This window comes from Phoca vitulina, unplaced genomic scaffold (genome assembly GCF_004348235.1).
Source record: "Phoca vitulina isolate PV1807 unplaced genomic scaffold, GSC_HSeal_1.0 scaffold24, whole genome shotgun sequence".
Lineage (NCBI taxonomy): Eukaryota > Metazoa > Chordata > Mammalia > Carnivora > Phocidae > Phoca > Phoca vitulina.
In genome coordinates, this window is record NW_022589727.1 from 18611299 (window position 1) to 18638797 (window position 27499).

A 27499-nucleotide genomic window follows, 5' to 3' on the forward strand; every position below is an offset into this window, starting at 1 on the left:
TCTGCTTTGACAATGATTGGCTACTAGGTTGCTCAACAGCTAATCTTAACGAAAGTTACCCCAATTGTCTACATTCTTCTAGTTTATTGGGTGGGGGTTGCATGTGTCCAAAATCCTACCTCTTATATTTCCCTATTCTTAATAAGCCTGCTTAATAGGTTTTTAGAAATTCATGCATGCTCAAGCGATAGTAACATTTTAATAATTAATTCTATATGTGCAACTCACTATATCTTCTTCCTTTTAAAGGGGTCCTGGAGTGGCTCCTGCAGATTTCCAGTAGCTTCCCATTCTCCATCATTCCTCCTCGATCATGGGCAATGTTCCCACAATCTCACCTGCAATTTTCCTAAATTGGGAATATTTATTGTCCAAGCAAAATTCTTACATCAGTTGAAGAAGTAGGATGCCCACCAAAAAAATCTTTTTATCTACCTTAGGTTTGTATCAGCCTATTTGCACTATCATAACAAAATACTGTCACAGACTGGATGATTTCAAAAACAGAAATGAATTTTCTCACAGTTCTGGAGGATGGAAATCCAAGACCAAAGTGCCAGCACAGGGGGTGTCTGATGAGGCTTCTCTCCTTGGGGTGCAGACAGCTGCCTTCTCAGTGTCCTCACATGGCTTTTCTTCTGTTCTTGTATAGGGAGAAATCTCTGGTGCCTCTCCCTTTTTCTAAGGAGACCAGTCCTATAGGATTAAAGCCCCACCCTGATGACTTCACTTAACTGTTATTAAAAGCCTCCTTAAACCTCCTCACTCAATCTCCTGAAAAGCCCTATTTCTAAATACAGTTGTCACATTAGGGGTTAAGGAGGCAACATATGAACTGGGGGGTAGGGAAGGCTTCAATTCCTCTGTCCAATGCTTGTTTTACCATTTTCCAAATATGATACAATTTAAAAAAAATGAAATTGATGAGTTGCTTTTGTTACTTAATAACAATATACTAATACTACGAGCAATGGACTTGTTTCTTCTTCAAATTCAACTTTCAAACCCTTTTTGATGTTTTCTAGATTTTTCATAAATTTTTACTCATTTGACGCTTTACCCAGATACTGTTCTTGATTTTGTCAAGAATTCTATTTGATTATGTGTTCTTTCTGTCCCAGAAGGCATTAGAAAGATAAAGTTCAGAGCTATAAGTAGTAGCTCATTCTTTATTCTGTGATGAATACCCCACCTTCCCCTCCATCTGCTACTTTCTTACCTTTCTACTATATTTGATCTTAACTCCCAAAAAGCTACCTATGTTTGGGGAAAAGTTGTAAAGCCTAGGACAGCAAAAGTAATGCTGTTCTCAATGTACCCTTTTAATATTTCTGCATTGAGAAATAGGAAATCAAAAAATAAAAACAAGGGATGCCTGGGTGGTTCAGTTGGTTAAGCATCTGCCTTCGGCTCAGGTCATGATCCCGGGGTCCTGGGACAGAGTCCCACATCGGGCTCCTTGCTCAGTGGGGAGCCTGCTTTTCCCTCTCCCCTGCTTGTGCACTCTCTCTCTGGCAAATATTTTTTTAAAAATTAAAAATAAATAAAAAATAAAAACAAGAGGCTTTCAAATGAATAAACTGAGGTTTCCAAGCATAAAATAAACTTTGAAAACTTAAATCATTCTTTAATTTTTATGTAATCCATACAAAGCTCCAATAGAGAAATAGCTATCCTCAAAATATAAGTATTGAGGTGAAAATACAATTAGATGAGGTTTCACCCCCAATTTTTTAAAGTTTATTTAAGCAATCTATTTGTTAAAGAACTCACAACCTGGAGATTAAGGGCTGCATGCTCTACCAACTGAGCCAGCCAGGTGCTCCTCACCCCTAATTTCTAAAGTGCTGGAAAACTGCTCAGAATCTCAGAAGGTACAGATACCAATCTCTTCTGATGCCTGTAGCCTAAATGAGCAGCAAAAAATATCCTGCCTCTAACATATCTTAGGGACTGCATGTCCTTCATCTTCCTTAGAGGTCTACCATGACCAACATTTCACCAAAAGCTGCCTCACTGCATCCTGCTTTCTGTTTAGATATTTTAAAATAATAACATATACTGAAGGAGAAAAAATTGGCAGGGATGCATGCCACACTATAAACAATGGTTTCTGGAATACAAGGGACTTTTACTTTAGCATTTCTGAATTCCTGTAATATTTAAATTCAAATGAGCATGCATGTCTTTTTTTTTTTAGCAACTTTAAAAAGTTGATTTTTTATAAGGAAATGCGAAGACTTATTTTGTTGATATAAAAATCCTCTACAGGGGCACCTGGGTGGCTCAGTCGTTAAGCGTCCGCCTTCGGCTCAGGTCATGATCCCAGGGTCCTGGGATCGAGCCCCACATCAGGTTCCCTGCTCAGCAGGAAGCCTGCTTCTCCCTCTCCCACTCCCCCTGCTTGTGATGCCTCTCTCGCTATGTCTCTGTCAAATAAATAAATAAAATCTTTAAAAAAATAAAAATCCTCTACAATCATCCTTATTTCTGTAACTTAAGAGATATTCATGTATCTACTTCCAGTGAAGTGAAACAAAATATCCTTGTTTCCAAATTGTGGTTTTGTGTCATTCCTATTTGAGTCTTTACTTAGCAAACCAACATCTCCCACTTCCTTTTTCCCTTAAATGAAATATTTACTCTCTGATACACAAGAGAAAAACCTATTTGTAATGTGAAGTAGGTCATTTATTGAAATATAAATGTGAGAAGCTGAATGGGGAAAAAAATTGCTTAACTACTTAATTTTATACAGAAGGGGTAACTTGGTGCCAGGACATAAGTTAACATAAAGAACAGTAAGAAACCACACAAAGAATGCTCTCTTCATATTTAATATTTTAAAAAGCATGTTCACAGCACACTCCAAAAATGCCACACAGCAATGGTTTGCTGCTCTTTGTCAGAGTATGTCAGAAAACAAAACAATTTTTAAATGGCTCATGGTTTTTAAAATTAGTTCTCTGAAATTTCTGTAAAGCCAATAATCACCAGTCATCTAAATCCTTGTTTCAGAGTAGTAAACATTTCAGAAATGTAACGAGTATCTATCCAAAATCACATTTCTCTGAAATGCAGTTAAAAGCTATTGTTATAACAGAAACAAAAATAAATATTTTTCTAGAAAGAATGTATTTGGCATTTTAAAATAATGTTAAAGAAGCTTTCAAGTGTAAATGATGTTTAGATTGTTACTTTCCAGTAAGGAGGAATGATTACATTGTTGTTAATGAACTTCAACCCTAATAAAGCCAATGTACTTTTCCACTATAGTACTTGCTTTATTTAAGAACTGACATCCAGCCAGTACTAAAAATTATGGAAGGAGGCCAGTAGTTCAAATTACTTGGTTAATTTGGTACCAAGTTGTTTTATATATACTTTTCATCATGTGATTATTTAATATTTCTAATTAGCTTGCTCTATTTCTCTCAAAATCAATTATGTATATAGTTTGAATGAAATGTAAACTGAACTTTGTTTCACCGACTTCATTAAAATATGTCAAACATGGTTAATTATTATATTCCACCCTTCAGATAATTTACATTTTCATTATAAATGCAAAGCAGCTGCACCATGAGTTCTATCCTAACCACTTCACCTGAATGCAGAAAAACTGAAAGTTAAATTTAAAGACTTTGAATAGTTAAGAAGTTCTTATGCATTTTTCTCTTTCAGAGATCTGTGATGCCCTGTCTTGGATATGAGTATGGAAAAGAAAAATTCAGTTCATATTCATGACGTACCAATAACCTTCTATTTCTATCAGTTATTTTAAAACCAAATTTCCATTTATGTCACCTACTAAAGAGAAGCTAGATTTTCCTTTAGAATCATGGTCACAATCTGAAAAAAAACTAAAAAGGGCTAATTTTAGGCCAATAAAATATTTGAGGAAAGATGTAACACAAAACAGGGAGGTGAAAAAAAGCAAGTATATTGTAATAAAAGCCTTCCTTGTAAACACACCTGTCCTTTCCTCCCATGTTTGGAAATGTTACCTAAGTTTTAAAAATTCTCATCAAAACGTTTTATACCACGAATCCTGTAAAATCAGGTTGATTTCAGCTAGATAACCTATAGCTGTTAAAGAATTACATTATCCTGTTCATAAGACGAGAGGTAGTGACATTTTATTCTCCCAATGCTGAGCTACAATCCCGCACACCTGGCACATGGGTTACAAGGGGAAAGCACAGAAGCACCATCTTACACTCCTTATGTTTTGGTATTTCAAGCCACCCATAACTTCATTGGCCATTGGCAGCTGACAATCACCACCGTGTTAACAACGAAAGCAGTGGGTGTTGGTGCTATTCATCATATAGGACTGGCGGACCTCCATCATCTTTCAAAAATGAAGCAGCTTTCCTTCCATTCTTCTGAACATGATCTTCATTCATTTTCTCCAAAGCTTCTATCTACAAAATTAATACATTGAATCCATTTGTCAAAATCTTACTTCACAAAAACCACACTTTAGATTGAACCAGCATTTTTACTCTCTTAAAACTAGGTCATTCCTAAGGACACTGGCCTTGAATTACAGTGTGTGACACACATTACAGTGTCTCACAGACCTGCATTACAGGGTGACGCACACGTGTCTGTTTTTTACTTGACTGTATTATCAAAGTCAACATTTAGTGTCTTTATCAATCTAGCAACTAGGATCACATGTCTTACTGTGTACTCCATAAAGCTTTCAGGAAACAAGAAAAAGGAGATTCTAATGTTGGTTCAACAACCATAGTAACACCTACTTACTGAGCAACTGTACTGTGCTAGAGGTCAGATTTACCATCTTCCTGTGACTTCTCCTCTGCCCTTAGGTTCCACCACAGCCTGGCCAAATTCAAATCACACTGAGGAGTTCTGGAACAGACTCTATACATTCTCTGCTTTGGTATACTGTTGGAATAATTAGCTGCTATTTCACTTTTTGGTTTTTGTTCAATTTTAAGAGAACTTTTCTGTTGGAAGATTTTTTTTTTTTTTTATGGTTCTGCAGATCCATATTGTAATGACTAGGCATTTCTAAGGATGACCACGGCCAACTTTCTCTAGTCAGTTAAAGGCAGGGACCACGTGTGACTGCTCTCTGTATCACCCAGAGTGTGCACCAGCCCACCCTCATTCATAAATAGAGGCAACAGGAGTACACTGGTAGTGGTGTTATTTGTCCATCTTAGCCGAACTGTGAATTCCTTGAAGAAGTGTTTTGCTGTAAGTCTATCCTAGGTTTTAAGTCTGGAAAGGACCAAAAACATCTCAAGGAAAGAAAAATCTCTACTTTTGCTTTTGAGGGGATAAAAGGATAAAATGAGGGGTGCCCGGGTGGCTCAGCTGGTTAAGCATCCAACTCTGGGTTTTAGCTCAGGTCATGATCTCAGAGTCATGGGATCGAGCCCCGCATCAGGCTCTGCGCTGGGTGTGGAGTCTGCTAGAGATTCTCTCTCTCCCTCTCCCTCTGCCTCACCCCACCACTTGCACTTTCTCTCTCTCTAAAAAAAATTAAATCCATCCATCCATCCATACATACATAAATAAATAAATAAATAAATAAAACAAAACCTTAAAAGAAGACGAAGAAAATGAGCTCTGGGTTTCCGCTATCTACTCCATCCAGCTCTCTATTAGCAGGGTGAAAAACAGGCACACAGAATTACCTCAGCTAAGAAATCAGCCTCATTATCTGCTGAAATGTTTAAGCCTGAAACAGCATTAAAGAGTTCTCGTTCACCAAGGGCTTCTTTTACTCCTCCTTTCTGGAAAAACTAGTAAAGAAATATAAGTCAGTAGAAGATATTATAGCAAGGGTCTCTTGAAAACAAAAAACAGAGAATAGTATATAAGATACCCTATATCTTATAATATAGTATATATTATATATATGTATATGTATAATAGTATATAAGATATACTGTATCTTATGAGATACACCATATCTTATAAGACACCAGTGAATTCCTTCCATAATTTTTAAACCACAGATTTTCTCGTTTCAAATTTAACTATGCTGCTCAGGTTCTACTTGCTATTTGTCCTCTTGAACACATCCGTGCTGCCTTCTGGATTTGTCACAATGCACCTTCTATAGCTATAAATGAGTGGTATATATAAAATTGGGTGGCACTGCTTTGAATGTGTAGACAAAATATGCACTAAATCCCGTGAATTACAATCTTTAAGTAGGTTCAGAAATTATTTCCAATACGAAGTTGTTTGATCATTTAGAAAGACCATTCTTACCTGAATCTATTGCTAACAATTAATTTCCTTTAGAAATAGCAAATAAATGTGACCCAACTCTGTGACTATTGAGTTTTACCTTCCCTAATCTGTTTACTCCACCTCACAGAAATCAGTGATCAGACACAGTACCACTAAGAAGACTATTCTCCTTTTAATGGTAATAACAATGGCAGTAAGCACGGAGGCTTGCTAATACCAGCTTCACTCGAAGCACTGTGCATGTTAAATGTCTACCTGACTGCTTAAATATCTGCAGTCAAAATAAAAACTCACTCCCTTGCAAATTAAATTCAATAGCCCAAATGTGAGGCATGCAATCAAGTTATTGTTGAAAATGAAACCTGACAAATTGATCTCTGTATCTTTATCTCAAAAGCAGTTGATAACCTAACCCTTCCTTCAATTTCTAAGAATATGATCATCTTATTTTCCTTAGGGATGAGAAAAATATCTGAATCTGTTATATCCTATAAAACAGATGTATGAGCTTACATGCCCACCTGGGAGACATTCCTGCAGTCACGGAACAAGAACTCTAGGCCATGCGGATGGGTTGGCTCTACAGACTGACTGACGTCAATCAACCAGACCTATTTAAGGCAGAGCATACGTTCAGTACACATTCAGTAATTTACATCAAGTCATTTTGTGTGAACATTAACAAAAAGTGTGCTCCTCACCTTCCCGGCATGCCACAGCATGTTATACTCACTGAGGTCAGCATGGACAAGTGTACATTCATTATATAACTGCTGCATCAACTGTGAGGAGGCAAGGCAGACATTTAGGACATGAGCAACAATTCTAATTTACCTATGCAACTAAAATGTCTATGCCAACCAATACTTTCCAGAAAAAGCAAAACTAGGTTAAAGAACTTATTTCCTCTTTACTTTGTACAGTCGAACACTGAGCTTTTTTTGTCTTTTTGTTTTTAGGTAGGGCAGGGGAACACTGAGACAATGAAGGGAATGAGTATGACACTTTATTTCCTTGTCTATGTGACAGCAATGAGGTTAGGAGACCAAATGGCAGACCTGGTTCCCCACAGAGTAAGAAAGCAGCCATATTATGATCACTAACCAGAAGATCTAAAAGCCACTTCCCTTCAATAAAAGTGGGTGAAAGATTTTTTTCACCTTTTTATATAAGGTAAAAAGTACTTCCTGCCAGACATAGTGGGGAAGAGGTAGTCTTACAAATTAAGTGGCATTATATATTCATTATTGATTTCTTATGGCAAAACTCAGCATTAATGTTTTATTTCTCAGCCTTAACAGAATCAAGTAGGAAAAGCCTATCACTACTTCATCTCTTTCCCAGTTACCCCACCACCCAATGAAACCAGAAAAATGAACTTGATTTTCCTCTCAATGTTTTTTGGAAGCAGAGAAAGTTGGATTATCTCCCTAGCTCTGTCTTAAAAAATTATTTGGCTAACACTTTCATATTCACATAAGCTGCTGCAGGACGTGAACGCTTTATGCAGAGACCACGTAAAAAGCACAGAGGCTTCTCTGCTATTCAATCAAAACAACTACAGAGGCAGAGCGCCTGGCCAGCTTGCTTGGTAGAACGTGTGACCCTTGATCTTGGGGTCATGAGTTCAAGCCCCGTGTTGGGGGTACAGTTTACTTAACAAACAGAACAAAACAAAAACAAAACTAGAGAAGAATGACAGTTTTAGTAACATTTTCTTAAGCTGGAAGGATCTCAGATGGAATTCAGCTGCTGTCCCAAAGCATAAATGGCTTCAAGATTCCTGACGTGCTCTAAGACCTGTGCACATACGAGAGACCACTCCCTCCCATCTTCCCCTTTTATCATCACTCTTATAACGAGACTACATCTGCTCCCTGCCAACTTCCCAACGACAGGCATTTTCTTAGCTGTTAAGAGCTAGGACATTCAAGAAGGCATACAAACTAATGAGGCATGACATCTGTCTGCCAAATGTAGAAATGTCAACTTTTATTTAATAGATTGTTTTGTGAATAAGAGCTTTATGCTTCCATGTCACTAATGCTAACCAATGAGGCTTCATGAGCTCCTTAGCTCTGATTTTTCTTCAGTGACTCAAGACAGCAGCACATTGATTTAAAGACAATTCTTCAATGTTAATATTCCGTCACAAACTTCAGTTTGTCCTTGTTACATGAACATAAAATAGTATTATTTTAGGAAATTTTTTAAGGTTTAGACAAAATATTTTTTAAAAGTTGGTGTGTGAACTCTTTAAAAAGCACAACTTAGGGGCACCTGGGTGGCTCAGTCAGTTAAGCGTCTGCCTTCGGCTCAGGTCATGGTCTCAGGGTCCTGGGATCAAGCCCTGCATCGGGCTCCCTGCTTGGTGGGAAGCCTGCTTCTCCCTCTCCCACTCCCCCTGCTTGTGTTCCCTCTCTCGCTGTATCTCTCTCTGTCAAATAAATAAAATATTTAAAAATAAAAAAATAAAAAGCACAACTTACATGAACAGTTTGGTAGTAGGCTTCTTTCATTTCTTCACTACTGAGCTTTACTTCTTTTAATTTAGGGGCTGGAACTTGATCATGGCCAATAAAAGACATAACTAAAATGTGTTTCTTGAGTAGTACAACTGTTGGACAAGGAATTCCAGCTCTCTGCATTCTACACAGAAAGAAATAATTAAGAATGTAAAAAGGAGAGAATATTTCACTTATTCAACAAATATCTAACAAGGGCCTGCAATGAGCTGGCACTATGTTCTGCCCAGGGGCTGGGGGAGGCAGAGACGGTAAAATCCAGCCTCTGCCCTTACAGAGCCATGGGCTGCTGGCAGGCACAGATAGATGAGGAGACAAGGATGGTGTCGTGTGGCACACGGTGTGGGCAGGAGCTACGGGAGCACGCAGCATCAAGGAAGCCTTAGTATAAGAAGTGGGTGAACAGGAATTAGCCAAATTAAGACAGTGTGGGGAATCCTGGTCTAGGGCTGGAAGCAGCTTGTGGAAATGCACAGAGGCATTCAACAGTGTCCATTTGGGGAATGTGTGTCAATCAACATAGCTGGATCTTGAGTCGGAAGAAGGGCAATGTGGGTTGAGGTTACAGAGACAGGTGGGCTCCACACCAGAGAAGGCCTTTGAACTTTACACTAAAGACTACAGAAACTGTTGGAGAATTTTAAGAAAGGCAGGGATGAGATCTCAAAGGTATAGAAAAGAGATTGAAGGGCAGCAAGACCTTTTAGAAAATTATTCTACTTACAAGTCTTACTATTTAGAAGAATTTTGCAACTAATAAATATGGATAATTACATTTGAAAGCAAACATCTTCAGAACAAATAAAAATTAAGCATTTAATAGATTAAGATATGGAAGGTTTATTGAGAAAGATTATTACTATATTACTTGGTTGATAAATTCCTTGATAAATTCTGCTTAGAGAACTGAAAACCAAGTCTAATAAAGCAAAATACAATTTGACTGGTCAGACTGCCTCCACCAAATTAACAACATTAGATGTAATAAACATTTTCTGAAACAAAAAAAATCATTATTTATAATAAACCTAATTGAAAGCTGAACAATGACAGCATGTAGACATATACAAAATGTCTTAGGCAGAAAATGACTTTGCTTCCCTCAAACTTTACTGGGGAAAGAAAAAAGAAAATGACTTACTCATCCCAAAAGTATGAATTCAGGTTATACCCAGGAAATATTTTCTTACAGAAAGCCTCATTAAACACTAGAATTTTGAGGCCTTCCATAATTTCCACAAATGAATTTAAAAGAAAGCATGGATTTTTTTGCCTGGCTAGTAGGCCTAATACAAAAAAGTAATTACCCTAGATAACTTCTAGCACAATGGTTTTCTTTACCTTGTGAGATTGTGCATTTCTTTTTCTGCCCACATGCGGATGATCTTACGTGGATTTAGTTTACTGAAGCGATCTTTAAACCTGAAATCATCTTTAATATATTTGTCACGATTCTTAAACTCATTAAGGGTTGTTTTAAATACCTTGATGGCACATTCTGTAGGTATAACTTTACTATCTTCCTTTTCATCCTCCATGCTAAGTGGAAGGAAAAAAATTCAGTGTAAGTTGCCAGCTCATAAGTAAAACAATTTCAAAATAAAAATTCTATGATACAAAAGTAGATCTATCTTCTCTAAGAATGTCAAGCTTTGGTGGTTTTTTTTAAGCTTTTAAGTTTTGGGTCTTAATAAAACCTTAGGACTTGGTTTTTTATTTATTTATTTTTTAGGATTTGGCTTTTTAAATAAAACACTTTCAAATAAATTGTCAACCAGTTTTCAACAATCCATAATATAATCTTCACTTAATGACTATCAAATCAAACTTGAGGAACAATGAAGACATACAGGCTACAATTTACCTGGGATGGTTTATGGGCAAAATTCAGTAAAAGCAACAAAATAGAATAGCTTTTTAAAATGTCTCTTTCACTTCTAACAGATAAAAAGGTGAGTAAAGGGGTCCTTGCCCTATGGATATGCAAGGAGGGGCAGGAGAGAATAGAAGTACATGAATAGGACAGGTCCCTTTGGATTGGGAAGGCCGGACAAGGCTTCATGATATAGGTGGCAACTGAACCAGAACCACGAGTAGGCTATGAACAAGTACAGGCTCAGTATTAACAAAAGTAGAGTTGGAAACTACAGGACACATCTGAGGAATAAGAAACACTATAGTTGAGGCTTGGCTAGAAAGGGGAAATGAAAGAAATCAGAGCTGCGGGACAGGATGGAGGCAGATGTGTAAAGAGAAGCCTGGATGTATTCCTAAAGGTGGTAGGAATCATCAAGGGCTTGACAGACTTCACGAAGATCAAGTCAACGATAATATCAGGATAGAAGGGGGCAGAAGAGTCCAGAGGTGTGGAGCCTACTTAGGATGCTAATGTAATGTTCCCTCAATAGTGAGCCACTGAAAGGCCTGAAATATGGTGGTGGCAGTGTGAACAAGTATTTACCTTTAAATATGTGAAGGGATGTTAGTCTGGAAAAGAAAGGAACTCTATTTCCAGAAGATAGAATAGGACTCAAACTCCCGACCCCTTCCTTCTGTACCATATTTTCCCAGCTAATTCCTTTTCTGCCAGTTCATCTCAGGTTAGAGTAATCCAACCTATTCTCTTTCTGTCTTCTCTACCTGGGAAATTTCATTTAGCTCCAAGGCTTTATTTATTTACTTTTTTAAAAGAATTTATTTGAGAGAGAGAGATAGCAAGAAAGAGCACGAGAAGGTGGGGAGAGGGAGAAGCAGGCTCCCTGCTGAGCAAGGAGCCCAAAGTGGGGCTTGATCCCAGGACTCAGGGATCATGACCTGAGCTGAAGGCAGACACTCAACCAATTGAGCCCCCCAGGTGTCCCATAGTCCCACGGCTTTAAATATCTATATACCGGGGCGCCTGGGTGGCTCAGTCGGTTAAGTGTCTGCCTTCGGCTCAGGTCATGATCCCAGGGTTCTGGGATCGAGCCCTGCATTGGGCTCCCTGCTCAAGTGGGGAGACTGCTTCTCCCTCTCCCTCTGCTGCTCCCCTCACCCCCGACTCGTGCTCTCTCTGTGCTCTCTCTCTCAAATAAATAAAATCTTAAAAAAAAAAAATCATCTATATACAGATAACACCTACATTTCTACCCTCAGTCTCAATTCTCCAGAACTTCAGGCCCATTTACCTGATCCCTACTTGACATCACTTGGATGTCCAGCAGGCATCTCAAACTTAACATGTCCAAAACAAAATTCTTATTAATTGCACCCTAAACCTGCCTTTCTTCACACTCTCATCTCAGTAAATGGCACCACCCAGCTGCTCTAGCCAAGAATGTATCCTCTTACACCCATCCAATCCAACAGCACACACTGTTGATTCTTACCTTCAAAGCGCATCTCTATGGTCTCTTCTATTCTTCATTTTCACTACACCTCTTTAGTCCAAGCCACCGTTCTCTCTTATTTAAACTACTACAATAACTTTTTAACTGACCTTACTGCTGCTTCTCTTACCCCTCCTATAATTCATTTTTCACACAGCCGTCTTTGTAATCTTTCAAAACAAAAATCAAATCACAGCTTTGGTTCCCACTACAGTTAGAGCAGGCTCCTTACCCTGGCTAGGCTAACAGAGTCCTACCTGGTCTAAGCTCTGCTTACTTCTCCAGCTCCTCTCCCCCCTTCACAACTGTGCTCCCAGTGTACTGGCTTTCTCATAGGTTCTCAGGGATACCAAGTTTGTGCCTGTCTTAAAGCATTAACACTAGCTGTTCTCTAGTCGAGAATGTTCTTCCACCTGATCTTTACACAGTACCCTGTACTGTGTCATTCAAATCTTAGTTTAAATGTCACTTTCTCAGAGAAGTTTTCCTGACCTACTAATAAAAAGTAGTGAACCAGTTGCCATGACATCACCACATTTTAACTACCATAACACATATCTGATGTTTTTTGCTTATTTATTACTGTCTTGGAAGGGGGTTGGGGTGGGGAGGAAGTACATTCTATGAGCTCAGGGATAAAGCACAAGTTACTATTCCAATAATGGTTGATTACTTGGCCAACCTGAAAGTGATAGAAACCAGACAGCTTTATGGTGGGCAGAGTCCCAAGATGGCCCCTAAGATCCCATCCCTGGTGTACACACTCTGTACAGTTCCCTCCCCTCGAGTGCAGGGGGAGCAGACACTCTCGATTAGCTGACACTGTACGGCAAAGGTGATGGTATAGTCATTCCCAGGACTACGCTCCAATGTCTAAGACTCAGTCTTAGCAGACTGGAGGGAGAGATTCTCCTGCCAGCTTTGAAGAAGTGACCTGTTGTGTGAAAGGGCAGCATGACCAGCACCTGCAGGGCCCTCTGGAAGTTGAGAGCAGCGCCCCCCCAACAGCCAACAAGAAAGTAGAGACAGTCCTACAGTGGCAGTGAACTGAACCACAGGGAAGAGGACCCCAAGCTCCATAAGGAACGCAACCAAGCCGACACCCAGATGACAGCCGTGTGACCATGAGCCGAGAGCCAAGCTAAACCATGCCCGCTACAACTTCCGATCAACAGAAACTATGAAATAATAAGTGAGTGTTATTTTAAGCTGCTAAGTCTGTGGTAATTTGCTACATAGCATAGAAAACTAGCAAACTTTTAAAAGCATTTACTTTTAGAAAGCTTGTAGAAAACCTAATGCTCTCTAGTTTTGCTAAATTACAAATGCCCAACTACAGATTACAATACCAATTCCACCAGAAAGAAAGAGAGATCATTCATTATATCAAAGTATCATTAAGCATAATGGGAAACAGACAAAGGATAAACAAAGCAGTTGACAAGACAAAGGAATACAAATGGCCAATAAAGCACTTGGAAAAAATGTACAACCTTAATCACAAATAAATACACACCAAAATATCAAAATGGTACTTTTCATCTTTTACACTGACAAAAATATTAAGTTTGATAATACTAATAAGCATTAATGAGGATGAGGGAAACAGGTTCATACTGTTGCATAAATTAGTTAACCTTCTCACAGGGCAATCTGTCAGTATCTACTAACACTTACAGAACGTACAACCAACTGTAGATCTGACTAGCTCCTAGGGAAATTGCATTTGCCCTACTATTAAAATTAAAAGATAAACACAAATTAAAGATTTCTGACCTTTGGTGTGACATGTAAGAATTTTTTTTAATTTTTAATAAATAAAAGAAGGCAAGACATGCTGCTTGCTACAAAAGCCAGCTGGTACTCTCCATTCATTGAGGCCTTCCACTATTCAACAAAAAGGAAAAAGAGTGCATACAGTCTGTGCCCAGTAATTTCAAAGCTAGAATTCAGTTTAAGGATATATTCGCAAAAGCACACCAAAGTAGATGTACAAGGATATTCCTATAGATGTACAAGGATATTCCTATCTGTGTACTCTACTATGTAATTATCTTTTATCAACCATAACAGTTATTGCTATAATGTTCTCCTCCTGGCTATGCCATAAGCCCATTAACATAATGGAATGTGCTACTATAAAAATGGGATGCTATAAGCTTGGAAAGATCTATTAACTGAAAAACTAAGATCCTGAAAAGAGAGTATAATCTCTTTTGTATAAACAAATTTAGGGGTATGTGCATAAAAATTCCTGCGAGACTAAACTAAAAACTGTTAACAGTGGTTATCTTTGAAGAAAAGATCTGTGAGATGAGAGCTGATAAGATGATGGCTACTTTCCATTTCAATCCTTTCTATAGTTTTAATTTCTACCATGAGTAATCTCTCATGTTAATTTGTGCCACTGAGTTATATCTGCCTGGTCTTAGGGAACCCTTAAAGGAAATTTAGGAAGAGGGCAACAAAGCTTAAAGTAAGGAAAAAATAAATATTTATTAAGATTTCCTTATACCAGTCATTATCAAATATGATCTCATTTATCACCACAAAATCCTATGAGGTAATAAGGGTCAGTTTTTAAAAAAGGTTTAGTAAATTGCTCCAGATCACATAGCTTGAAAAATGTTGAGCTATTTTATCCTAACATTCATTTTTATCCTTTTCATTTTGAAACTTAACAGTATAATTCGATATATGATTACACACGTATGTCTCATACAGAAAGGGAGACTAATGGGGTGCCTGGGTGGCTCAGTCATTAAGTGTCTGCCTTCGGCATGATCCCAGGGTCCTGGGATTGAGCCCCGCATTGGGTTCCCTGCTCCGCAGGAGGCCTGCTTCTCCCTCTCCCACTCCCCCTGCTTGTGTTCCCTCTCTCACTGTGTCTGTCAAATAAATAAAATCTTTAAAAAAAAAAAAAAAGGAAAGAAAGAAAGAAAAGAAAGGGAGACTAGTTAAATAGTTGAGAAAACCAAAGGCAAAAAAAAAAAAAAAGAAAAGAAAAAGAAAACCAAAGGCAAGGACTTAACTAATAATTGTTTGAATCCCCTAAGTACACAGTAAATACCTTCTGAACCTAAAAAGAGCTAGAATAATTCTGGAATCTATTTTAACATTTTTGTCTGTAAACATTACTGAGGCAAAGGAATCTCTGAGGTAGTAAGCCTTGCTGGTTGACCTCAATAGTAAGTGACCAGATGATTTCACATTCCTGGCTTAAGCACGTTCTCTAAACAGGCTCCACTTTAAAAAATGTCTCCCTTCCTCATGCCATTCTTTACTCATCCAAGCCCTTTTAACAAAAGTGAAGCAGGTAAGATCTAAATAGCGTAAGATCTTTCCAAGATGTTTCCTTATGATGCAAGCATTATTTAGTTGGTATTTCTTAAAGAATCAGAGTTATAAGGGCAAGAATCAGTAACTGATCTAAGCATATCCCCCTCAACCTGGTGCTAAAGGACCCCATAGTTTAAAGACCATGGGTTTTGAGACAAACCCAACTGTAAATTTTGCTCTGTCACTTACAGCAGCCTGTATGATACAGTATTACAATAATGTAGAAAATAATATATACATAGAAAAAAAGACTGAAGGAGTCTACATAAATTGATTAATGGTTATCTCTAGATGGCGGGATTAGGATGATTATTTTTCTTTGTATGTCCTTATATTGTCTAGACTTTCTAGACACTTTTTAAACACTTTTTAAATTACTCTGCTTGCCAGGTAGCACTGATTTTGCATAAATCCATTTATATAGGGAGAAGGGGTTAAGATTTTATTGACACAACGGTACTGCATTTTGCTCATTTACCTCCCGCCATATGCATGAAAGACAACAGATTCCTTTCCTGTACTAATACAGCCAGTGATTGTCTCCAGCATTCCAGAGTTGATCATTTTATACATAAGTAAACGTGTCTTAGGATCAACTGCTTTTTCCTGAAAAAGATAAAGCACTATAAATGAAAATGACTGATTAATAACAAAACATTTTTTGAGCCATTTCTAGTATCTAGTATATTCAAAATATATGCTTCTTTTTACCTTTATGACTTAATTTACCTAGATGTATATATAACAGTCTCTTAAAAAAGAGTGCTGTCAAAATACATTTCATTTCCATAACTCCAATGCCTATGAAAGTGAATAGCTAAAAGAACTATTAAAAATCAGACTCTCGCTTAGTCAAAATCTTATCTTCAAAGTTTAAATAGCTCTGCTAGTGTAGTTACTATTCGTTTTTTTCTAAAGTTTTAAAAATTACTTTATTCTCAAGATATTAGATACTATCTTCACTAACGTAAGACATTAGAAATTAAATTATAAATGTCACAGTGTGACAAGAAACGATTTTTTAAAATCTCAAAACATTCATATTCTAATTAATTATGACCACTAAAATGTCAGTTTTGACATGAAGTTTAGTTTTGTTTCTTCCCCAAATATGAAGTTTTCTAATATGAACTTTCCATCAAAGAAAAAAATGTAAGAATACTAACTGCAGTAGAATGCTCCTTTTTCTCATGGAGGCGGGCACTTCGACGTTCTTCTGAGTAGGCATGTTGTTTTAAAGCATTGAAAACATGGTTTGATAGTTTTAAATCCATTCCAATTCCATCTCCTACCTGAAACTCAGGTGCAAACTGCCAAAAAAAAGAAAACAATTAACATCTGAGTACTTTAAAATGGGGATGGTAATAACAAAAAAACAAGATCAGTCTTTACTTGGAACAGGTTTCTTACTCAGTCGATGATTAGGCTACAAAAGCAGAACCCATAGGTATTACAGAGAAAAAAATAACTCACTAAAAACCCAACAGAAAGAAGAGGAAGGCTATTTACGGAAAGCACAGACAATACTGAATCACATCTAAAAACTAAGGTATTTCAGCATATGCTCTGCACCTTGCTTTTACATTAGACAAAGGACACACTATATTTTTAAGGCTACCCCAAATCTTACCAAAGAAATACAAACTTATAACTAATTATTTTCGAGGAGTGGGTTAATATAGCAAGCTATGCCCACACCATGACAATTATGTTCTAGAGATTACTGCCCAACATGGTAGCCACTAGCCACATGTAGGTATTTAAAGTTAAATAAATTAAAATTAAATTAAAAATTCAGCTCCTTGGTTGCATCATTCAAATTTCAAGTGCTCAATTGCCAAATACGGTTACTATTAGTTAATACGGATATAGGACATTTCTATTATCACACAAAGCTCTACTGGAGAGGGTTGTTCTAGAGTCAGATCTGGACTATTTCTAGAATTTAATAATAAGTTTACGGGGCGCCCGGCTGGCTCAGTCAGTGGAGCACATGACTCTTGATTGCGGGGTCATCAGTTCGAGCCCCACACTGGGTGCAGAGATTACTTTAAAAAATAAAGCATTGGGACGCCTGGGTGGCTCAGTCGGTTAAGAGACTGTCTTCAGCTCAGGTCATGATCCCAGAGTCCTGGGATTGAGTCCTGCATCAGGCTCCTTGTTCAGTTGGGAGCCTGCTTCTCCCTCTGCCTTCTGATCCCCCTGCTTGTGCTCTCTCTCTCTGACAAATAAATAAAATCTAAAATAAATAAATAAAGCATTAAAAAATTATAAATAAATAAGTTTACTTAAGTATTTGTGTTCTAAAGTCTAAATGTTTTCTATTAACCACAAGATTCATAAAGGAGGAAGAATGCTAATTTTTCTTTTTTAAATTTTTTTAAATTACATTTTATTTCTGATTTTGCAGGGGTAGTTGAGGCATAAGATTAAAAAATTCAACAAATATAAAAGGGTATTTCTCTCTCCCATCCCTAACCCCCAATCATCACTGGTCTCTGTTTCTTGGGTAGGGGTGCTATTGAAAAATAATATGCTGAAAAATAAATATTCTACTTTCATAAGAACTATTTCTTAATTTTAGAATCCATGCAAATCAAACCAGTTTTCTTAATATTGTTATAGAATTTTATTCTGAGGTACATTCTCATTAGTGGCTCAGTTTTCATGGTATTGCTATATTATCATCTACAACATCTTTAGATCCGTCCTTATGAAGTATATTTTTAGAAATTTAAGATACTGTATTTTTTTAATTAGTTGATTAATTTAAAAAAATTTTTATAGAAGTACAGTTGAAAACATATTGTATTTAGAATCCCATGTTTTTAACATACCAATAAAACTCTTGATTCAGTGATAATACTTCCTGTAACTTACATTTTCCATTCTGGCTGTATTCTTTCTCCCACATACTACTTCATCATGTTTGGTGGTGATGTCTTTTCCTTTTCCAATAAAACCCTTTTTGGGAGTAGGAACTGGTTTTGCTAAAGGCGATTAAGACAAGCCAAGTTTATGTAAAAGTAGCAAAGACTAAATTGTTGCATTCAATATTGTCTGAAAAGATACTTGAATCTAACAATAACTTACCAAATGAGATTCAAAGATAAATATAAAATACAAGGATCCATTGGAAAACTTAAGTCTTCCTCTGTCCCTGTCCTACCCCAAACCCCAGAAAATAAAAGTATTGATACCTGGTATGTAGGGATCATCACGAGTGTCTTGCCAGTCAACCTCATCCTCAGAGCTATCACTGTCTTCATAAGGATGCAATTTTCGATAATTTTCAAAGGAAATGGAAACTTAAAAGGCAAAAATAGGATTTACTTAGGAGCACGTTACAAGCATTTTCTGCCACCCAATGGAGGTGTTATAATAAGGTCACAGTACCTTTGCTATCTCCATTGAATTTTTTTTCTTCACGCCTAAGCTGTGCATCATATTCTCTGTCAAATTCCATCTGTAGCATCTGAGCCAGCATTAGGTCGCTGGAAGTGTCAATGTTTTCTCCAGTAATAAATGGTCCTTCAGTGACACTATTCAAAATAAGGCAACATAAACTAAAATAATGTGCTTGCATAAACAGATGCTACCTATCATGATAGAAGAGTGCCTTTTCACTGTTACAAATTGTACTGAAGAAGCAATGGGAAAAACTTGATCACATCATTTACCTTCTGTCCAGCTGCCCTCTGACCAATGTTAGGCACTTGTGAGAGCACCAACTAGGATTAAGAGAGCTGCAAGAGAAAGCTAAAGGGGCTACAATAAAATCTAAACCGAGACTCAAACCTCATTTGTTCTGTGTTCTGGAGAAAGAACATGGATGAAAAGATAAAATAAAAGCATTTGATCAAAACTGTATCCTACTTCACTATTTGCTAATTTGGAGATCATGTGGCTCAACTGCTGTAACAACTAAAACTCAGAGAAACAGAGTGGTTTGCCCAAGATAGTATTGACAACTAATCACAGAATCAGGATCAAAACTCAAATATCGGTGAACTCCCAGTATGGTACTCTTTCTACCACATTGCTTTTCAAAATGTGTTTCTTTTTTTTTTTAATCTTTTTTTTTTTTTTAAGATTTTATTTATTTATTTGACAGAGAGAGGCACAGCGAAAGAGGGAACACAAGCAGGGGGAGTGGAAGAGGGAGAAGCAGGTTTCCTGCCGAGCAGGGAGCCCGATGTGGGGCTCGATCCCAGGATCCTGAGATCATGACCTGAGCCGAAGGCAGACGCTTAACGACTGAGCCACCCAGGCGCCCCCAAAATGTGTTTCTTAATCATTGGCCAGGATGACCACTAATCAAATCCTAAAACTTTAATAAAAGGCTGCTAGACAATATAGATTCTTTATGAATTTTACTTACGCAACTTCAGGAAAAGCGGCAGCTTCTTCTTCTAACTGCAATTCTTTAGCCAGCTGTTCACTCATTACGTCAGCCAAGGAACAAGATATTGTATTTTGAGTGGTAGCCCATGGACACTATTTAAAGAAAAGGGAGGGGTTAATTCATAATCATGAAATTAAAGTACCTTCCAAACTTGAAAATAGGATTATCTTTTGAGAATTAAAAAAAATCAACCCAAAATAAATAATTACCTACTTAGAGAAATCATCTAAAAAGTAAAAATAATAGGGCGCCTGGGTAGCTCAGTCAGTTAAGCATGTGACTGGATTTTGGCTCGAATTGTGATCTTAGGGTCGTGGGATTGAGCCCCACATCAGGCTCTACGCTGAGCAGGGCAGTCTGCTTGAGATTTCTCTCCCTTTCCCTCTGCCCACCTCCCCCCGCCCCAGTTCACAGGGGTGCTCTCGTGCTCTCTCTCTCAAATAAATAAATCTCTAAAAAAGTAAAAATATCTCCCAGCTCAAATCTAATCAAAGATAAATGTAAACTAGATCTGTCAAAAGCACTTTCTAACCTGTTTGGTAGGTGTGTCCTTTTAGTTGAGGAAGAACATCAGGCTCCTGCATATATAGCATCACCCCACATACAGCATCACCCCACTACCTGGTGAGTTCATGCAACTACCCTGTTCTGATTCCATGCTCACAAAATAATCTGCTTTTAATCTGGCTTCCCATGTAGACTGTCTGTCTCCCTCTCTTTTTTTTTTTCAAATATTTTAAGTAATCTCTATACCCAAGATGGCACTGGAACTCACAACCCTGAGACCAAGAGTTGCATGCTCTACCAACTGAGCCAGCAAATGCCCCTGTAGATTCTCTTTTAGGACAGACTACACCAACTAGCACAATTCAAAACCCACTTAGAAGTTAGACCTCATTCTAATTTAAGGGGTAAATCTTCTACATGTGTAAAGTGTATGTCAGCCCCTTTCAAGACACCTGGGATATGTTAAAACAAAAATAACAATGACAATAAAAACTACATTTCTGAACTTTAGAAGCTGAGAAACAGTCTTGAAACAATGCCACTACAACAAAGCAATATTCTGTGAGATTCTTCTTGGACGATCAGCCAGTTAGCCTTCCTCAATGACATCACTATCTCAGCCCTTTTGAAATACAAACCGTTAAGTTTATTTCACAATTCCTAATTTTTGAGGGGGCAAGCTTTACTTAGCAGCAGCAAATGATTACATTTGATAGTCTAGTGATTAAGACCACTAATATTGAATAATATGTCTAAATCTCTCTTGAACTGACCCAGCTTTCTCTATCTCCCTTCTGAGATTCTACTCCAAGGTATCACCCTCCCATCACCAGGCTACTCTAATAAGAGAGTCCTAACTAATCTTTCTGTTTCCAGTCCTGCTTGTTTCCATTTTTCACACCATAGCACAACAGCTTTTCTAAAATGCAGATTTGATTAGTTCGGTTTCCTTACTTACAGCTCTTGATTGTTTTAAGGTTTTCCACTGCCTTTAGGATAAAGTTCAAACTCATTCCTTAACTACTGCTGAGTGTCTAATTTAGAATTTAGAATATAGCATATAATGATATCTGTTTTAGCCAAAAACTTTTAAGTCAAGTTTAGGTCCTCTAGCTGGCCTACCACCCTTGCTCAGGTTCCATAGCACTGAGGCTCAGCAATTTACTTGGTTCAGGTTGTTAGGATGAAGCTCTTAAGGGTGATAAATGATAACTGTATTTATGCCTAAGTGAATCAGAATCAAGTTTTATCTAGTCTCATCCTGAGATTAATGAGATGCACCCAGCACATACCTATACTAGCCTACTGCACAATTATTCCAGCCTCACATAAACCCAGATGTGGAGAAAACAAGGAAGGTTTTCTCAAGGTCTGGTGTGACTTTCATTCACTCAGATCTTCAAGTGCAATCGAGTACTCTCCTGGTGAGGCTTTTGAGGTCTAGAATCTTGAAGTTCTCTGTAATCTGGAGAATATAGCTATCTCTTGGCCAATGACTCCTGCTGACTTCCCTCTGAATCCTCTAGGTAGAATACATAATGCTGCCCCCTCGCCTAGAAATGTCTGGTCTGATCAGTTTCAAAGTCCAGGCTCCAAAAGGCAAATGGCTGTATTCTCTAACTCAGATCTGTCAACCACATTTTGCAATGACAATAGAATAACAGACAACACTAGAATATTCACTATATTTGAATCACTTGCCTAATATACATAATTTGCATAATTATTTGAGACCCACAACCACTGCGTAGTTACCATATCATCCCCACTTTATAGACTTAGAAACTGAAACACGGAAAGGTTTTTTAACTCAAGATAACACTGTAGATTTGAACCAAGACACTAGAACTTAAGGGGCTGCCCTCAGCATTTTGCTATACTGCATCCCTAATCACCTTGTCCTGGAATGTGAGAAGCAAACCTCTATACCGCCTGCACTATGAAATCCAAATTCCTCAACAATGAATGCCTTTCACAATTTGACCTACTTTTTTTTTTTTTTTTTTTTTAAGATTTTATTTATTTATTTGACAGAGAGAGACACAGCGAGAGAGGGAACACAAGCAGGGGGAGTGGGAGAGGGAGAAGCAGGCTTCCCGCTGAGCAGGGAGCCCGATGCGGGGCTCGATCCCAGGACCCTGGGATCATGACCTGAGCCGAAGGCAGATGCTCAACGACTGAGCCACCCAGGCGCCCCACAATTTGACCTACTTTATCTTTCCAGTCTCAGCCCTTACGTACCCTATGCTCTAATAACAAAAATTATATGCTAATAGTGGCATACTTTCACCCCCCCATGCCTTCACACATGCTCTTCTCTCAGTGGATTTTCTTCCTCCTCTATTTCCTCCAATTAAGTAAGCATCACCAACTCCATAAGGCTCTCTCAATTTCATCAGATGAAATCAGATCCTTGCCTTTGTGCTCCCATACCACTGTGCAAATACATTTAAGTGCAGGACCAGTGATTGTATTAGAGTTAATGTATCAGCCACAATACAACATAAGCCCCTTGAAGGTCAGGGTCTTCTCATTCTCAGAGCCCAGCATAGAGCTTCAGATGTAAAGAGGCACTCAAGTATTCACCGAATAACATGTGCCAAAAAGAAACACTGGAAATATTTCACGGAACTGCCAGGCTGTCCCCAAGCTGCAGAGATCTCATGCCTTTCTACACCCCTACTATTCCAACATCCCCTTCTCCATCTTGAAGTTGGCCCCTTTGGCCAGCCACTTCTGGTGCTTCTAGTTGTTTGCCAGCAGTCAATTAATTTTACTAAGATGTTAAATAAAGTATTAGCTGACAATTTCTCAGAAGAGGCAAAATTGACAAGCAGGGACTATTATTTTGAGGGAGAGACTGACCTAAATCCAAGATAGACTGAACCAGAAAGGGAAACACATAGAGACCACCAGAGAGCACCACGATATCCGAATCACCCGCTCCTACTGATCTTGCTTCTTGGAGCCTTGTACTCTAGAGCTGTACTTCCCCTCCTTTTACCTCTGCTGACCAGCTCAGCTGGGCAGACTCACACCGGGACAACTTGCATGGGTAAAGGTAAATAAGGTAACAAAGGCTGCCAACTTCCACACTCTTAAGTCAAATACAAATTCCTCAAACCAGCAGTCAAAAACCCTCCATAAAAATTTTTAGGCTGTATGAGAGACAGCTGCCAGACAGGGAGCAATCCGCCATGGGCACGAGGGGTTCACCATTTCAAGGGGGCCTCAGAAAATTTATTGGGAGCTCCTCCTATGAATGGGCACCAGAGGATATATATAGAGGAATCATCTGTCATCATCTTGTAACTCCTCAATAAATCAAAAACACTCTTTGTGAATAGAGAAACTTTATTAAATGTTAAAAATAATAATAAATTTAAGGAGATAGAGAAAAAAAGCCCTCCATAATCTTGCTCTGCCTTCACTATCTAATGTCACTTCCCACTATTCCCTTCATCAGCATAAACTCCCCACAGCATCAAGATCTGATGGGAAACCCCACACAATCATTCCCAGTTAGTTATCCTGCTTTAAATGACATCTATCAAGCCCATAACCAGCTCCCTGATTGTTTCATTCCTGTTTGCTTGAGACCTCTGAGACCTGACCTGTTTTCCTCTCCTCTGGAAAACCCACCACTGAACTCTGGTCCTTGGAGTTCTTTACTACTACCACGTTCTTCAACACCAGGGTGGCTGCAGATTAGAGGGAAATTATCTCCCTTTCCTTACATCTCCTAAAGATGCACACCTAGCTACTCATCCTGCAGACAACTGTGGGGAAGAATCAAGTAAATAAAAAACAGTAAATATGAAGGAGGCACATAATAACAAAAATTCAGTCCTCAACTTGAAGCAAGTCAAGAGAATCATAACCCACAGGAAGGTCTCTTTTCTGCCCATGCAACTAAAAGATATAATTTGGGTAGAATATTTAAGTGGGTAATTTTACTTCTCAAGACAAGGGTCTCTGGTAAACATCACTTGGGTCTATACAACACTAATCTTTTTTTTTTTTTTTTTAACTTTTAATGTTAGAGTAGTTTTAGAATTATAGAAAAATTGCAAAGATAGAGTTCCCAAATATCCCATACTCAGTTTCCCCTGTGGTGGTATTGTACATTTGCCATTAATTAATGAACCAATATTTGTATATTATTATTAACTAAAGTCCATACTTTATTCAGATTTCCTCAGTTTTTCTGTAATGTCCTTTCCCTACTTCTGGATCGTATCTATCCAGCATACCATATAACATTTAGTCATCATGCCACTTTAGGCCCCTTTTGGCTGTGAGTTTCTCAGACTTTGTTTTTGATGACCCTGACAGTTCTGAGGAGTACCATGAATTCATTTTTTACAGTTCTCTTTCCAACAGAGCTACACATTTCCTCACTTCTGCCTACAGTTTGCCAATCCTCCATTCTTGGAATATCCACTAAAATTCTTTGTCCATAATAGCAGTTTGGCATTTTATAACTGGCACCCCATGACCCTGGGGGAGGGGTCCCCAAAACCCTTTCAGGGTGTCTGTGAGATCAAAATTATTTTGTACTAAGACATTCTCTGTCTTTTCCAGTCTTATTCTCTCAAGACTGCACAGTGGAGTTTTCCAGTCTACAGCAGATCTGATAACAGCACTCTGATGGCTTGTGAAATATGTACTTGAATATTCTCGCATTTTCCAAAAATTTCTAAGGTAGTAAGTTTAGGATATAAATGTGCATTTTTAGAGATTAGTTCAGTTTGTTCTCAGTACATCTGCTATGCTTTTATTAGCCATCTTTGATTATATCGGCTATAATCCATGCATCTATGAGGATGGATTTTCTTCATATATTTCAAATAAAACATCCCACAACAGACTAAAAAAGGTCTTCTATTAAATCAGACATTAGGGGCACCTGGGTGGCTCAGTCGGTTAAGCGTTTGCCTTTGGCTCAGGTCATGATCCTGGGGTCCTGGGATGGAGCCCTGAGCCTGCTTCTCCCTCCCTCCCTGTCCCTCCCCAGCTCATGCTCACTATCGCTCTCTCTCTAGTCTCTCTAAAAAAAATAAATAAAATCTTTTAAAAAAATCAGACATTAAAGAGATTTGCAAAAATACAAAACAATACTACACCACTAATTTTTTTTGTTTTGGAAAATGGGGGGTTACATATAAAAATGTTATTTATATTAACACATAATGACTTTTAAATCACTTAATAAAAATTTTTCAATATCTCAGTTTTAATTTCTGATATGATAAATATCAACAGATGTAACCAATATAAACAATTTGGGGTCCTCAATGATTTTTTTAGAGTATAAATTAGTCCTGACCAAAAAGTTTTGAGAATCGCTTGTCTTTGACATTCTTTACATTTTTCAAGACCTTCCTCAAATCTCCACCTCATCCACGAAGCCTTTGATAATCAGGTCTTCCAAGAGGTTAGAGGAGGAAAGGATTAAGAGATACTTGTAGCATCTAACTGTTCGGGCTGTGAAAATGCTGTCTTCCTAGTAGAATATCAATAAACCCCAGTATTATTTTTTTGTTGAATGATGAAAATGAAATTTTATATTTCTGATGATGCATACTTAAATGAAAATATGACTGATAACAAATATTTTATTACTGAATTAGCTTTGTAAGTGAAATTTGTTCTGACATTAGGTATCCTGACCAATGTTTGTCTCATTTGACATTTTTATCAGCCTTTGGGTGCTTAACTGAAGGAATTTAACATGTAAAGCATACATTTATTAGTATCTGGCTACTGATTTTGTCTTTTTATGTCTACTGATATTGGCCTTGTAAACAAGGCTTAATAGATGAAGTAACACAAAATAACATGTAGATGTAACCACATTTGCCAAAGGATTATCTTAAATTCTCCCTACAGTTGTATGAGAACGTTCATAAAATTAACTTTAATTAAACTTTCATAAATTCCTTTTAATAGCCAATTATTTCTCTTTTCTCTTTAGGCCTAGCCTAAAGATCTAATAAAATGAGGGACCCTTTAAACGGAACAGATATTCCCTGACAGCATGTGAAAAACAATTAGGAAGCTATAAAAGTTGGATTCTTTCCAACCTTAATTTGAGGAACACAACATCCCAATTGAAGCACTCTTGCTTTCAAGCAAACCCTCAATACAGCGGCAGAGGAGTCTTTTCATCCTTCTGATGAAAGTATCATGCAAAGGAGCAGTCTGAAAACCAGAAACCAAATGTGAAATAAACCTAACAGTTGGTCATTACAGGAAAAAGCTTAAACATTAAAGCCCAAGCAGATGAGAATTCATAACCGTTTTTTACAGTGTGTAATGTACACCCGAGTATTAGCCTGGGGGAGGGAGATGCGCCTGGACTTACCTTTTACTCCTTCAAAAACAAGAAACGGTCTCGGTCGGATAACCGCATTTGTCAAGTTAAGGAAACAGCTGCCAAAATGACCTTTCCGTCGGGCTTTTTGTATGTTATTCGGCTGACTCACTTGGCCCGTGAAAAACAAGATCATGCTTGATATTCCTCAAACGTCAGAGTCTCTAAGCCAGCCCTGCCCAAATATCTGCCACGGAGGTTCAGAAATCAAGGCGCAGAACTAGCCAGAGAGCCCAAACCGCCGAGAGTGGCCGCTGGCAGCCGCGGCCGCCCTCCCCACCTCTCCCATCCCACCCCGGCAGCCCCGCCACCCGTCCCCACCTCCCGAGGTCGCCAGAGTCCCGCTCAGAACTTCCCGAGTCGCCTGCGGAGCCGCCTCGGTGCCTGCCACCTTCTCCGGGCCTCCCGGGTGACCAAGGCAGGTGCGTCAGCTCCGACCGCCACTCACCTTGCTGGGTCCCCAGGGTGCTGCGGACCCCGGCTCAGGCGCTGCCACTCCGACCAGATCCATGTTGGAAAAGAAGCCAGCGACGAGAACAAGGCAGACAGGTGGCAGGACCGGGAAGCAGCCTCCGCCGAGAAAATAGGCGGCGGTCCTGGGGCGACAGGCTGCTGGTGCCGGAGCTGAGGTGACAGATGGCGGCACGGCCGCGTCCGGAACTACATCTCTTCTCTTCCGCCCGCTCCGCTGGGACCGTCGCTTCTGATAGGCCGCCCGCCGGGGCCTCCGGGTTTTGCC

The 27499-nt window shown here is 38.5% G+C and overlaps 1 protein-coding gene across 2 annotated transcripts; it reads right to left on the bottom strand.

Annotated features, from left to right (window-relative positions):
• Positions 1-2819: 2819 nt before the first annotated feature.
• Positions 2820-27499, bottom strand: RIOK3 (RIO kinase 3). Of its 2 annotated transcripts, XM_032421305.1 has the most exons (14): positions 27209-27443; positions 26471-26588; positions 19854-19969; positions 18869-19014; positions 18673-18780; positions 18353-18462; positions 16639-16782; positions 15951-16078; positions 10107-10304; positions 8730-8889; positions 6942-7022; positions 6762-6851; positions 5676-5783; positions 2820-4427 (listed from the first exon to the last, which is right to left on the bottom strand). In XM_032421305.1, exons 3-14 carry the CDS (start codon positions 19916-19918, stop codon positions 4320-4322), a joined length of 1446 nt encoding a protein of 481 aa, XP_032277196.1. In that variant the 5' UTR covers positions 19919-19969; positions 26471-26588; positions 27209-27443; the 3' UTR covers positions 2820-4319. The 2 variants fall into 2 exon arrangements, with proteins under 2 accessions (XP_032277196.1, XP_032277194.1); XM_032421303.1 differs by lacking the exon at positions 26471-26588 and having other exon boundaries at positions 27209-27499.

Excerpts from the sequence above, each read along its gene's own strand:
- RIOK3 (XM_032421303.1), bottom strand. The coding sequence starts at position 27,271 with ATGGATCTGGTCGGAGTGGCAGCGCCTGAGCCGGGGTCCGCAGCACCC. Across the intron at positions 18,781-18,868 it reads ATTCAATGGAGATAGCAAAG|TTTCCATTTCCTTTGAAAAT; the intron begins GTACTGTGACCT and ends TTGCCTTTTAAG. Across the intron at positions 18,463-18,672 it reads TGATGATCCCTACATACCAG|CAAAACCAGTTCCTACTCCC; the intron begins GTATCAATACTT and ends AATCGCCTTTAG.